This window comes from Mastigoproctus giganteus, chromosome 8, assembly GCF_048544385.1.
Source record: "Mastigoproctus giganteus isolate SK-2022 chromosome 8, ASM4854438v1, whole genome shotgun sequence".
Taxonomy (NCBI): Eukaryota; Metazoa; Arthropoda; class Arachnida; order Uropygi; family Thelyphonidae; genus Mastigoproctus; species Mastigoproctus giganteus.
The window spans coordinates 106,055,859-106,070,415 of NC_143582.1; the positions used below are offsets into that span (position 1 = coordinate 106,055,859).

At 38.0% G+C, this 14,557-nt stretch overlaps 1 protein-coding gene across 3 annotated transcripts in view; it reads left to right on the top strand.

Moving 5' to 3' along the window:
* The window catches only part of LOC150081753 (2-oxoglutarate dehydrogenase complex component E1-like), a 1,213,922-nt gene that overhangs the window by 532,703 nt on the left and 666,662 nt on the right, over positions 1–14,557 (top strand). For all 3 annotated transcript variants that reach the window (XM_090378853.1, XM_090378854.1, XM_090378852.1), the window contains exon 10: positions 6,188–6,316. In XM_090378853.1, coding sequence (XP_090234979.1) covers positions 6,188–6,316 — 129 coding nt within the window. The remainder of the gene's footprint in view (positions 1–6,187; positions 6,317–14,557) is intronic.

Below are 14,557 nucleotides of genomic sequence, written 5' to 3' on the forward strand. Positions count from 1 at the left end.
AAATTATGGATTAAATGCAAATAAATCGGATGCTTCTTATTTCTTTGTTTCTCTTATTTCGACACTATCTCAGATAATTTAATCTCCGGTAATTTTCATTCCCCTAAGTTTATTTTTTATCAAATCATGCAGTTTATTTGTCTAAAAACGAAATATAAATTCCTTATAAATCAAATTCATTAAATTATAGGGGATGCACAGGGAAAAAATCAAGTAATTTATAATGTTGTTTGGCCGACCGGGCTAGCCGGGTGGATAACGTGCCTGCCTGGCAACCCAAAGGTCGCGGGTTCGATTCCCGCCTCGGGCTTGGATCAAAGTACTGCAAAAACCTTGGGAGGTGCATTATGGCCACAGAAGCCTATGCGCCAACAACTACCAAAAAAAAAAAAAAAATGTTGTTTATAACAAAAAGGCTGAATTATAGGTCTTTAACACATATATGTTATTAATTTCTTATTAAAATGGTATATAAATTCATTAAAATCATAAAATGTTTCCATTAAACCAGTCTAAATGTAATCGGTACCTGTTTGTAATGAATGAATAAATACAGAGAAAGCAATGAGGGGGGGGTGGCAAGCATCAGCGAACATGGGACGTCCTCCTATTAAGATAATCATATATTGAAAGAATTCAATATCTTTTTAATAAGCCTATGTTTCCAAACAATATGTGAAATGTCTTCAGCTGTTACCATTTGAATGTCTTTGGCATCAATACAGCAGAATTAAGATTATTTTCAGAATTTTGCGATTTAGATTATCAAAACTAAAGAACTAAAATGGTCTTGGGCAGGTTGCCGCCCTCAGAATTTTGCCACCCCAAGCGATCACTTGGTTCGCTTATACTGTCGGGCCAGCCCTGGTTACTGTATGCTCAAGTTCAGTCCAGCATTCTATAATACTTCTGCAGACTGTAGGAGTTATCCTACCCATTTTGTTGGCCATTAATTGTTCTAACTGTAATCTAACAGAAACCACTTTGTCTGGGGCAGAGCCAGTTGCTTGTGATGTTCTTCCTTGTGCCCACTCTTGTTCCTTCATTTTCTTGGTCTTTTTCTTTCTCTTTGCATTGGGTTTTCCTTTCTCTTTGCATTGGGAATGCAGTCCTCGTTGATCTGGATTTAATTTTATTTCTTTTGCTGGAGGCAGGTCCAAACCTTGTGTCCTCATTGTCAGACAAAACCTGAGGCGGGATTTCATCAGTTTTAGTTTGTAAAATGAAAATTGTGGGGTTTAAATCCTGTTCCTTGTTCTCAGATTCTGACGTCAATTTTTTTCTGCATTTTTCATATCCTGCAACTTATTATTCAGCGAATTCTGCAACATTATGGTATGTATAAATCTCATGAGGCATAGTCTCTAAGGCAATGTTTCTCAGCCTGTGTGCTGCGAATATGCTTCAAGTGTGCCATGGAAAATACAAAATAAAAATTTAAAAATTCTGCAACATTATGGTATGTATGAGGCAACATGAGGCATAGTCTCTAAGGCAGTGTTTCTCAGCCTGTGTGTTGTGAATATGCTTTAAGTGTGCCATGGAAAATACAAATTTAAAAAAAATAATAATAATAAATCTAAGTTTTATAATAAAAATTAATTCAAGCGAAAAATTTGTTTATTTACACCGCACCGATCCGAGCATCTACCGGCAGTCTGTGTGACATCACATTTTGATCCTAGTACTAGATCTGTTCACCTATACTACACAAATAATAAGTTTATTATTAAACATACCCAACAGAAATAACTTTGCATTTGTGAATATATGAGTATTGTAGTGTGCCACAGCAATGAAAAGGTTGAGAAACACTGCTCTGAGGATTCAAACAAAATTTCATTCATGAAAAATTTCTTATTTTTTGCCAAGTTATCAACAGACAAAGTAAGCACACAAAGTGGGAAGAGGTGAAAATTTTAGGTGGGTGTGAATCAAACGTTTCATTATCAAACACTATGTGAATCATCTAAATAAATAGATCTGCATATGTTACACTAAGTTTTACAAAAAAATCTATGAGGATTTCTTGTCTTTCATTGGATTTTAGCAAGATACGAACATGACCACTATACCCTGTAACAAAGAAAACAACTATGTTGTAAAAATGATGGTGATCGCTAACTACACCTTTGTTACCACATAGCTGTTGGAAACACTCAGAGACAAGCAAAACTCAACAAAAAGAAATAAAAATTGCTCTTACAGTACAGTTACCTTGCTGCATATAATGGAGCACTGTATTTTGCTCCAAAGTTCTGAAATCTATAGCAAGTTTGATAGTCACTGATGGTCTCCTGCTGCCATATACAATCAAGTGGATCCTCCTAATATGCTTAATCACTCATTGACATCCCAGCACGAACTCAGTACAGTGTGTATAAAACAGACAGGAAGAGAAAGGATTTATACACTTAGTTAAGAAACATTAAATCTGTGGCAGTGCATCCAGTTTATATGGGTGGCCAGTGCAATGTTGAGTCAATTTGGTGCGATATGAGCACCAGGAAAATGAAAATGAGAGTAGGTGTGTTGTAGGCCTAATCACTGTGATGAGCATAACACACAAATATACAAAATAATAGAGTGGGCCAGTATGTGGGATTTTTACTTTCCAGGTGTTGACTGGAATTTGTGAGTTGAAAACTCATAAACTAGCAAGACATTTGGAGATTTATTGGATAATTGTTTTCTACAGCAGCATAGAAAAGAAACAAGAGGAAGGAGTACTCTTGATCTAATTATCAGCAGCCATTCTTCATGCATTAAGAATCTGCAGGTAAAATACCCATGAGAAGGCAGTGATTATAGTAGGCACCTGCGAGGTGATCTGATTGAGGTGTATAATGCCTTGAATGGGATGAGCAAGCTGAATGCTGATGGGATTCTTCGTCTTGCTCAGATTAAGAACTTGAGGGGGCATAGATTCAAATTATGGAAAGACAGTTGTAGAATAGATGAGCAGAAATTTGCCTTTATCCAGTGGTTGATTGGTGGAACAGACTTCCATCTTTTGTTGTGAAAGTTGATAGCCTAAATAAATTTAAGGCTGAGCTGGACAGGCATTTGGAACGAATGGAGGAATGAAATAGGAGGGTGTGTTTTTTTTTTTTGCTGATGCTGCATAAGCTTGCTTTCTTGCATCGTATGCCTCTACTAATTCTAAAGATGCAACTACTGTCAAGGGTAAAGGGAAGCTTTTGCCTTTATAAGGACTTACCAACAGCTAATTTTAAATGGGAAACATTTATTTAATTAATCATAGACACTAGGCTCTTGATATTAACTAAGAAATGAAGCTCTAGGTTCAAAAAATGGATGAAATGATGAGGCTTTTTTTGTCAGGAAATAAAAAAGCATGACATAACATATAAATTATCAGTTGATTCTGAAGCTTATGATAAATATAAATTAATCTGTAATAAAGTCACAAAGGAATTAGACAAGCTAATGCAGATTTTGAGAAGTCTCTGGTAAAGAATGCAAAAAAAAAAAAAAAAGAATGTAAAGAAATGCCCCATGACACTCTCTCTCTCTCTCTCTCTCTCTCTCTCTCTCTCTCTCTCTCTCTCTCTCTCTCAGGACTTCTAGGCTCAATTCAACAGAGGGAGGTTAGGGTACATAATGAATTTCGCTGTCCTTTGTCTAATAGATCTGTTTCTGCTTCATGCCAGGCGCCTCCGTAGCCAGGTGGGAAGAAGCAAAAATGCATAGCACACGCTTCTTGATTAGACCGGGGTTCGAGCCCGTCACCACCAAATACGGAGGATGCGGGAAGGTCAGGGATTGACCACCGCATATCCTTGGAGCAGTATGGCCTTAGTTGCTAATGCTCCTAAAAACCAAATAACAACAACAGCTTCATGCCTTTTGTATGGATACTTCTTTTGGCACTATTCTGAATTGGCTTCCATAATTCCCCCCCACCCTCTGTCTTACAAACCATTCCAAACACTTGCCTCAGCAACATCCATTTACTCTCCTACTTTGAGCTCATGGAACCAAGTTTTCTTCTTGCTCATTTATCCCTTCATCTTCTGTTTTCTGAAACAGCATCCTTTTCCTTTTATCAAATGGCCAAAATTATAATATTTTCAATATCATTTGTTAGGTGCAACTGGACCTAAGCTAAATCTGTGCCAAGAACTCTTCAAACAGCAACATATTTACCCCCAGAGAGTGAATTGACAGTGGTTGCTACTAATGTAGAAGTAAGAAGAAAATTGTTCTTGGTCCATATTGGCTATCTATGAGAGCTGTATGCTCAGAAATATCGTTTCTTTGAGTTGGACAGTGTGTGATGAACATCATGCTGATAGGTGCTGGTCTGTCTGCTTTGAATTTGCAATTTTTGGATTTTGAATGTGCAATTACCTTTGTAGGATAATGGATTAAATATTCTGGATGGAGCTGGGTTTGCTTGGCTAGCTGCTGCTGTTTTGGATTTTTTAGGGTCTTCTGGTGCTGGCAGAAGAAACACTGAATGTGGGTGGAAGAGCAGTTTGAAGCAGCAGTCTGGGAAGAGGGTAAACCAGAAGAGCAAAGATGAATCTGCTGGTGTTTCTTTTGATGTTGTTCTGTCTCCCCAGTCACTCTCCTGGATCACAGTAGTGCTGATAGGCAGTGCTGTAATCCAGTAGTGTGTTCAACTGTGCAGCTTCTGACGTTTCTGAAACTTTACTGGCAGTCCACTTAGTAGACAGTCATGCACCTCCAAGAGGCCCAGTTTCAAGCCTCTATTGAAGCTTATGTTTCTCTGTAAAATGTACCTTTATTTTGTATTGCTGGCTCTTTTTATTGATAAATTTTCCCCATTATTATATGGTAAGAGAAAGGAAAGTGGAGAGGGCTTTGATGGTTGATCATGTGGAAAGTATCTGAACTGTTGAATACATTCTAGATAATGCACTTAGTGGATTGTGTTGTTGAGGAGGAGGATGAAGTTTCTGATCCAATCAAGTTCATAGAGTAAGTCTTAGGGACTACAAAGATTCATGATTCCTTAGAGGTCTCTTATTCTGTGTGGCCTTAATGCTTGTTGAAGTTGTTTGAAGAGAAATGCAGCATCAAGGCTATTTCACAGCACCCACAAGAGCCATACCTTCAAGTTTAAAACGTCCTAAAATCTTCAGCATTTAATGTATTCATTTCCATTGAGAGAACTACTAGAAGCTTGAACCATTTAACACAGTAGAAATGGTCAATAGAAACATTACCAGATTCACTGCCCCGCCCATCCTGGATTATTCTCTCCCACCTAAGATTTTTTTTCTCAATTAATACCTTATATCTTGTACTCCACAGAGCCCCCATTGCCATATCCTCTCTATCCTCTCAAATCTAGAGTTTCTTCTTCCAGAACCAGGTTGTCAGGCTAGTGGCCAGACAACCTAACCATGCTGTAGAGGTAAAACACATCCCATGCAGTTTTTTTTTCCTTAGACTGGAACTTCAAAAATTCACTGTAGAATCTTCCCCTAGCCATTTACCTTATTCTATTTTTAATAATACTCAATTTGGCTTTTACTGTTGAGTTTATAGTTTGTTATCATTCAACCAGTATTTCAAAGAGAAGCAACTACAGTTCAGTGAATTTTTTTTTTACTTCAGATTCACTTAGAGTAGCCTTCTATCTCTTGTACTTTCTACACTATTACTTGTATGTACAGGATTGCCCTTCAGCTCCTATATTTTGTTGACATAAGAATATACCTTACCATTACATATTCTTAGACCAGAATAAAGGTACATAACAGAATTTTTCTTCAGGTAAAATAATTGCATTGAGGGGAAAAAAAGGAAGAACAAAAGCAGACATTTCAGAATTCCCTGTGTTTTTGAGCATTTTTAGATGGGGTGGAATGTCCACCAACTCATGTCAGCACTGACAGGTTGATGTTCTTTTTTCTAATAATAATAATAAAAACTATGATTTAAAGGTTAGAGTCTACCAGTTTTGGACTTTTGTATTATTCTTAAGAAATAGTTCCATATTCGCATAATATCTAATTTCCCAAATGGCGAGTTTTTTTAAATTTTTTATTCCATTAATTTTAGAAGCATTAAATACCTGCTCCACTTGCATGTAATACTCTTTTTTTTTTTTTTTTTTTTTATGTGATATGGAGAGATGAAACAAAGGGGAAAAGCACATTTGAATAATTTTAACTGTTTTTAATCTCTTCAGGTGATGAGCATCTTGCTTCATGGTGATGCTGCCTTTTCAGGTCAAGGCATAGTTTATGAAACATTCCATCTAAGTGACCTTCCTGATTATTCAACACATGGGACAATTCATATTGTTGCTAACAATCAGGTAATTTATCACCTAATTCAACTTTCTTTTTTCACTCTAGTTTTATTCAAAAAAGGTAAAGATGCAATGTTTGTGAAGAGAAGTGTTACCTAAAAATAATAAGGTCAGATAAAGTATTCCATCTTGTAAATATATTGTAGAAAGGGAATGTTATGAGTGGCAGGTGAATAAAAACTAAGAATAGAATGCAGAATTGTGAATAAGTGATATTACTCTTCGTTACACAAGTATGATAAATGTGCTTTCATATGCCTGCACAGGGCACAGACATGCTTTACCAGCATCTCTATGCCCTGTGCAGTCGAGAGAGACACAGCAAAATTCCTTTTTTTTAGAAGAGTGTATGACAACTCCCAAAATGCAATATAACCCACCCCCAAATCATTTATTTATATGTACTAATCTTAATCCACAATTAAACACATTCATGTTTATGCAGGTTTTGTTCTCTTTTTAGTTACTCCAGCTTGTGCTAATATAAAAGATAGGCGAAGCTGGGAATGTACATATTTTATTATTAGTAGTAGTATTAGTAATATAGTAGTAGTGGCATATGATGTGAGAAACCAAGCTTAAAAAGCATCAGAAGAAAAAAAAAAAGCCTTCCCATTTCACCTATCATTCCCACCAGTCTGGTTCTTCCTTGAATTTATTTAACCTATCCACTTTCACAATGACAGATGGAAGTTTGTTCAAGCAATAAACCACTTGCTGGCTAAAAGCAATCTTCCACACATCTATTCTGCAAATGTCCCTCAATTTGAATTTATCCCTGCTTCTGTGGTAGTCTGAGCAAGAGGAAGGATCCCATCAGCATTGAGCTTGCCCAACCTGTTCAAAGCCTTAAACACCACAATCAGATTACCTCACAGGTGATCTGATTGTGGTGTTTGATTTTGTATTGAAGCGTTCTAATTTGCAGAGCTGATGCCATTCTTGGTAAACTCACCCTTCCATTCTCTTCAACAATCTTGTTGCCCTTCTCTGCACCCACTCATGAAGAACTACATCCTTACTAAAATTGGGCTTCCTGACAAGATGCAGCCTACAAGATACAGCCTAACCATTGCCCTGTACAACGGGATAATCACCTTCTTATCCCTCCTTACAAAATTCCTGTATATAATTGAAAACACGCCATCCTGGTGTCTGCATTGCTTAGAGAACTTTATATTTGACTGCAGAATTATTTCCAGATATTTTACTCTTTCATCCATCCTGAATGTAGTTAATCTGAGATTACTGTGATAAGAGGCATATTAAATCTGTGGCAGTGCATCCAGTTGGCATGAGTAATGAGTGTAATGTTGAGTCGGTTTGGTGTGATATAAGCACTGAGAAAATAACATTGAGAGTTGGGATGTACTATAGGCTTAATTAGTGGGAAGAAATGCCAAACAGCTATACAGAGAAATAGTGAGCCAGCAAATCAGAATGTCTCACAGAGGGGGATGTTAACTTGGGTCACTCATTGTTGTACCTTGCTTCTTTTGTATTGAAGCGTAATCCGATACTGATTGGACCAATGGTGCTCAAGTTAATATTAGCATAACTAATGGTTAGCGATGCAAGAAAGTAAGCATATGCAGCATCAGCCACCAAAAAAAAAAAAAAAAAAAAAAAAAGAGAGAGAGAAAGAGAAGCAGCAAACTCCAATAGTTTTATTAGTTCTTCCTTAAATTTATTCCACTTCTGCAACCATCCTTTCTCGGTCTTCAGAGGCTGCAGTTTATGGAACTGACGGTTTTCTTGGTAAAAAAGCATACCCTTTACTACTAATCTTCTTGCTCTTCGCTCTATATCCTTCCTTAAATGAGGCCTCCAAACCTGTCTGCAAACCTTCTTATCTTCATTAGGAAAATTCCTGTATATCATCAACAAAATCCCACGAGCTGCCCTGGAAGCTTGTCACTGATCAGGAAATACTGGTGGGGGTAATTGTGCAGTCAGAAACGACTGCACAATTGCCGTCAGGTCTTTTTCATTTTCTACTAACCCGAGTGAGGAACCTTACTATTGTTATGTTACTTTGGGAATACTGCTACCCATATGCAGTACTTTGCATTACATAGATTAATTAGACTGGTGGTCTACCAGTCTAATTAATCTGTGTAAATATCTGAAAAATAATGAAGTTTATGACCATTGATGCATATATATATATCATAGGTGTATTATTGATGAATAGACAGACGTATAGTTGATTAGATGCAAATTTTAATTATCTTTCTCTGAGATGAGATGATGTTGTATATTCAGTGTTCGGGAAACAATTTTATTTTTTAATTTAAAATGGAAGAGACGTTTCCTTTGCACAGAGCTTTGTCACAAAAGAGTTTTTTTTCAGATTGGGCTAATGAAAGAATTGGAATTCTTCAAGGATCTGTATTTGGACCACTCTTGTTTTTGATTTTCTGAAATGACATTGATGAAGGGATACAAGTCTGATGTGGAGATGCTCAGTATAGTAGTTAATGATTAGCACCGAGCACAGTTTCTTCGGGATAACTTAGACAGACTTCAAAGATGGGCAGAAGTGGCAGCTATCTTTTGTGAATGGTCTTAACTTGAGGAATAGTAATCTGAAAATAATGTGTACATCTAATGAGTGAAAGTTTGGGAGAATTAGTGCACAATTTAGCATAAGCATTAGCAAAGGTATGCAAGAAAGCAAGCTTATATAGCATTAACCAAAAAAAAAAACCACCTCATTTCACCCATCCATTCACTCCAAATGTTTGTCTAGTTCTGCCTTGAATCTATATAAGATATCAACTTCTGCAATGACAGATGAAGTTTGTTCCATCAATCAACCACCTGCTGGCTAAAGGCAACCTTCCGCACATCTATCCTACAACTGTCTTTCCTCAATTTGAATTTGTCCTCTCAGGCGATTATCTGAGCAAGAGGAAGAATCCCATCAGCAATTGAGCATGCTCAATGCTTCAAGTTATTTTGAGGTTTCCATTGTAAAACAATAAAAACAATAGAGACAAAAGCGATTTGGGAGTTATTGAACATGAACATCACAGAGAAGTGTGTAGGGGGTGGCAAGGGTTAACATTGTTGTCCTGTTGAGGATTTATTGAATATTGGTTTGTAGAGATGAGATAAATAATGTATAAAGCAGCTGTGAGACCACACTTGGACTATGTCTCCAAGTACAAAGGCCACAATTCAAAAACGACATCAAACTACTTCAATAGATCTAAAGATGGGCAGAGCTCATTAGCATTAGTAATCACATATGATGGAAGAAAGCAACTTAGATAGCATCAGCCAAAAAAAAAAAAAAAAACCCCTTCCCACTTCACCCATCCATTCGCTCCAAATGCTTGCCTATGATTCTGCCTTGAACTTTTTTAAGTTTTCGACCTCCACTACGACAGATGGAAGTTTGTTCCAACTATCAACAAACTGCTGGCTAAAGGCAAATTGAGCCTGCTCAAACCATTCAAGGCCTTATTCACCTCAATTAGATTACCTCACAGGTGCCTAGTCTCCAGATGCTGCAATTTGCAGAATTTGTCTTGGTAAGAGCAACCATTTGTTCAACTCGCCAATCTCGTTGCTCTTCTCTGTACTCGTTCCAACAGCTCTACAGCCTTCCTAAAATGAGACCTCCAGACCTGTATTCAGTACTCAGGGTGTGGCCTAACCATTGCCTTATACAAGGGGACAATCACCTCCTTATCCCTGCTATAAAAATTTCTGTATATCATTGACAAGATACTATGAGCTATTCTTGCCGCCTGTCTGCACTGCTCAAAAAACTTCATATCTGGCTGTACAGTTACCACCAGGTCCTTTTCATTCACTACTACCCTGAGTGTAGTACCACACAATTGGTATATTACTCTGGGGTTACTGCCCCTCCCCCATGCATACTTTACATTTGTCAATATTAAACTTCAGTTTCCATCTGTCAGCCCATCTGCTCAACTTTTGTGGATCCTGTTTCAGTACTATACTATCATTACTATTATTGTCAACCCTGCAAACCGTCTTATCATCTGCAAACTTAGACATTAACCGTGATATACTTTCATCAGTATCATTGATAAATATACAAAACAACAATGGGCCGAAAACCCAACCCCGGGGGTCTACACATTAGTCCATGAAAAGCAGTGTCCATCAATTGCCACTCTGTCTTCTCCCACTCAATCATCCTTTTATCCATTGTAGCAACTTGCCCTTAATGCTGTACTACTCCAATTTGTACAGTGGTCTTGCATGTACAGCAGTATGAAAAACTTTCCTAAAATCCAACTGTATGATATCAAAATTATTTTTTTGCATCCAGTTCCTTTGTGACCACATTGTAGTATCCAATCAGATTGGACACACAATACTTGCTCTTAAAAGCCCATGCTGTGTCTGAACTGTAACTGCAGTCTTTTCTAGATTATTTTGCAGTGCTTCTTTAATGATGACTCCATTATTTTCCAAGGAACAGAAGTGAAACTAACATGTCTGTAATTACTCATGTGTCCTTTCAATCCCTCTATGAATTTAGGATCCATTTGAACATCTCCAGTCTGTGGGGGACCTTCCAAGAGTCCAAGGATGCCCTCGTAATCATGGCAAGGACCTGCTTACTTCCTTTGCTTCCTCTTTTAATATAATTGGAGAGATCCTATCCAACCCAGGTGCCTTTGTTATATTTAACTTCAACAATTTTTCCTCCACTTTAATCTAAGTTATTACAAAATTGTTTATAACTCCCTGTTAGTTTGATAAGCTTCTGGCCTCCCTTTCCATACAGAATTCCTAATATGTGAAAGTAGATGCAAAATACTCATTCAATTTGCCAGCTAGATGATCAGAATCAACAACAATTGAACCATCAATATCAAGTGAGGTGAGGCGATCTGATACAGGTGTATAAAGCCTTGAATGGTTTGAGCATGCTCAATGCTGATGGGATTCTTCCTCTTGCTCAGAATAATCGCATAAATTCAAATTGAGGAAAGACAGATGTAGGATAGATGTGTGGAAATTTGCCTTTAGCCAGCAGGTAGTTGGCTGGTGGAACAGACTTCCATCCCTTGTTGTAGAAGTTGATAGCCTAAATAAATTTAAGGTTCAGCTGAACAGGTATTTCGAATGAATGGAGGAGTGAAAGGGAAGGTTTTTTTTTTTTTTTTTTTTTGGCTGATGCTGCATAAGCTTCCTTTCTTGCATCATATGCCTCTACTAATGCTAAGTGGATGAATCTGTTTCATCCCCTTCCTTCTAGAGTTTGCATAAGTAAAGAAGTCTTTACTGTGTTTCTTTGCATCCTTTTGCCAAATATTTCTCGTAATCTGTCCTTGCTTGCATAACCTCCTTTGTAACTTGATTACAGACTAACTTATATCTACCATAGGCAGCTGTGTCTGTGTCTCCTGATAATTTATATGCATCCCATGCATTTTTCTTCTCCGCCACTAGTTTCGTTAGTTCTTCTGACATCCTGTAGGGTTAAACGTTGAACAGTATTTCTTAGTTGGTATGAGAAGCCCAGTAGCCTCCAAGATTAATTCATTGAATGCATTCCATTTAGAATTTGCTGTTGGTAACATCATCAGTTTGGTCCCACCATATGGAATTTAAAAACTGTCTGAGACCACTATAGTCACCTTTATGAAAGCAAAAACCTTTCCCTTTACTACTGATGGTAGTTACATCTTTGAGTAAATCCCACATCAGTACAATGTGATCACTGTCATCTAGTGACAGTGACACCAAGCAGAACAATGCGTTTTTGTAACCAGCAATGAAAGTGAAGAAGCACACGTATGCTGCCAACTTTAATAATGAAACAACCGTTACATTAGATATGTGTTTGAGTTAAGAATTAATATAAGACAAAAACCATGCCAAGAAAATTGGATTTCTTCTTTTAGTCAGATTAATTTATTAAAAAATTTGATTTGCATGTCTTGTTTTATATTAAGATTATAAATCTTCTTTTACTAGTTTGCGATACTAATTATACAACAGGCAATTCTCGCTTAATGAGTTCCCAGGTTTACGAGTTTTTTTTTTTTTTTCAAGTATCCACAAAATCGAAAATATGAACATTAATTGCAAAAAATGAATATTAAACATTCATAAATACCGCATTTCAAACCACATGCGTAGCTATACAATACAGTTTACCCAGCTTTACGATATTAATCCATTCCAGAGACACCATCGTATCGTGAAAATATTGTAATGCGAAACCATGGTCCTTGAGGTTGTCACAGACATTCTCTCAGATATGCCAGACAAGCTGTTCTTGCTACCTTGGAGTCTAAAACGCTGATGGAACTGATATTCGGGTGACACTCAAGTCAAAGTGGACCCAATTTCAGCGAAGTCCAGACGGTCTATGACAGCCAAATCCTCTGCTTGCACCTTCACGATAGTGGGACTGTTAGTAATCCTGGGTATAACCTTCATGCACAAGTACATGGTGGGTGACCACCCAGGTGTGAACCAATGTAAGCAGGGGTCGAGGTGTGGCGCCCACACCACATGGAGGAACGCCGCCCCCTCTATGTTACCAGGCAGTACTAGGTGGAAGATGACTCTCATCAACCGGTGAAATACCACCACTTTGCTTATTGGAGGCTTGAAGTGGTGGAACCCATGTTTAGTCTCTAGAGCTAAGTTCCGGCCAACCCTTCCCTATCTCTTCCATCATGCAGTATGATTGATCATTTTTGAGGTTATGATGAATGTCGTGGCGAGATCCAATATTCCTTACATTTCGAGGGTACAGCTCTAAAACGGTGTTCGCAGGCCGGCCGCTAGTTAGTACACCGGACTGAACCTAATGGTAACTCTCTAGGAAGCTTCCGGATCAGCTAGTGTATAATCTTGCTACCTCTACTCTGCCAGATAGTGACTGGAGGGAGTCCGAGTAGTGTGTATGCGGGGAGCATTGTCGAGGCCACATTATGTCAAGGATCTGGGTATATTCTTACCACATGTACGCCATATCCAAAAATTTCATTACTTCATACAGCATGTCCCACCCACTTTTTCTTACTATTGAATACACCATGAATTGTCGAAATAATAGAGCAAGCTTATCTGCGAAAAGATCTAAACCTCCCAAAGACTTCCTAATTCATTTCACAAATGTACGTGGTCTCAATTCTAATCTCAACGATGTCCATTTCCACTTGCAGTCTTCCAAACCCCATGTACTTTTTCTGACTGAATCTCAGTTATCAGTTGATTCAACTACTGCTCATCTCAGATGTCCAAATTATTTGCTGTATGATTCCTTTCGCCTCAAAGGTGGTACTTGTGCATATGTCCGTTCTGATATTCCCTGTCAGAGACTTGGCAATTTGGAATCTCCTCTCTTTGATCTTCTCTGGCTTAAAATCTCTCTACCTCATTGTGTCAAATCCATCTGTTGTCTCTACCGTTCTCCCAACTCCACTAATCACTTGGAGCTCTTTGACTTCCTCTCTTTGCAACTTGACTTTCTCCAGTCCAACTTTCCTAACAGTGAGGTAATTTTCCTTGGTGATTTTAACGTTCACAACTCCAGCTGGCTTCCGTTTTCTAGTCACACCGACCCAGCAGGTCGAGATGCTGAGGCTTTTGCAATTACTAATGACCTAGCACAGATTGTTCATTTACCTACAAGAATACCGGACAATCCTAATCATACAGCCAATGCGCTTGATCTTTTTCTCACAAACAACCCTTCTAAGTACAAGGTTGTAGTGAGAGGTCCTTTAGGCACTACAGATCACAACTTGGTGATTGTCTCTTCTCCAATGGAACCTTTATCTCATGCCTATTCCCAACCTCGTATTGTTTGGCATTACAAGAATGCAAATTGGGATGACCTGCGAGACTTCTTTTCTTTTCCTTGGTCTGACTACTGTTTCAAAACTTCTGATGTCAACATTTGCTCAGATCGTGTCAGTGAAATTATTCTTGCAGGAATGGAATCCTTTATCCCACACTCCACTTTAAAATCTCGTCCTTTATCTAAACCTTGGTTTTCCAATAAATGTGCTAAGGCTGTCCAAGAGAAGAACGTTGCATATCATAATTGGCTTGTTTCTAATTCTTCAGTTTCATTTTCTGCCTACACCAAAGCTCGCAACAATTGTAAAGCAATTATTAATCAGTCCAAACTAGAGTTTGAACAGGCTAAGACTAGAAAACTTGCTTCTTGCCCTAATGGTAGCCGAGCATTCTGGTCTCTTGCCAAAGCTATTGGCCGCAACTTTTGCCCATCTC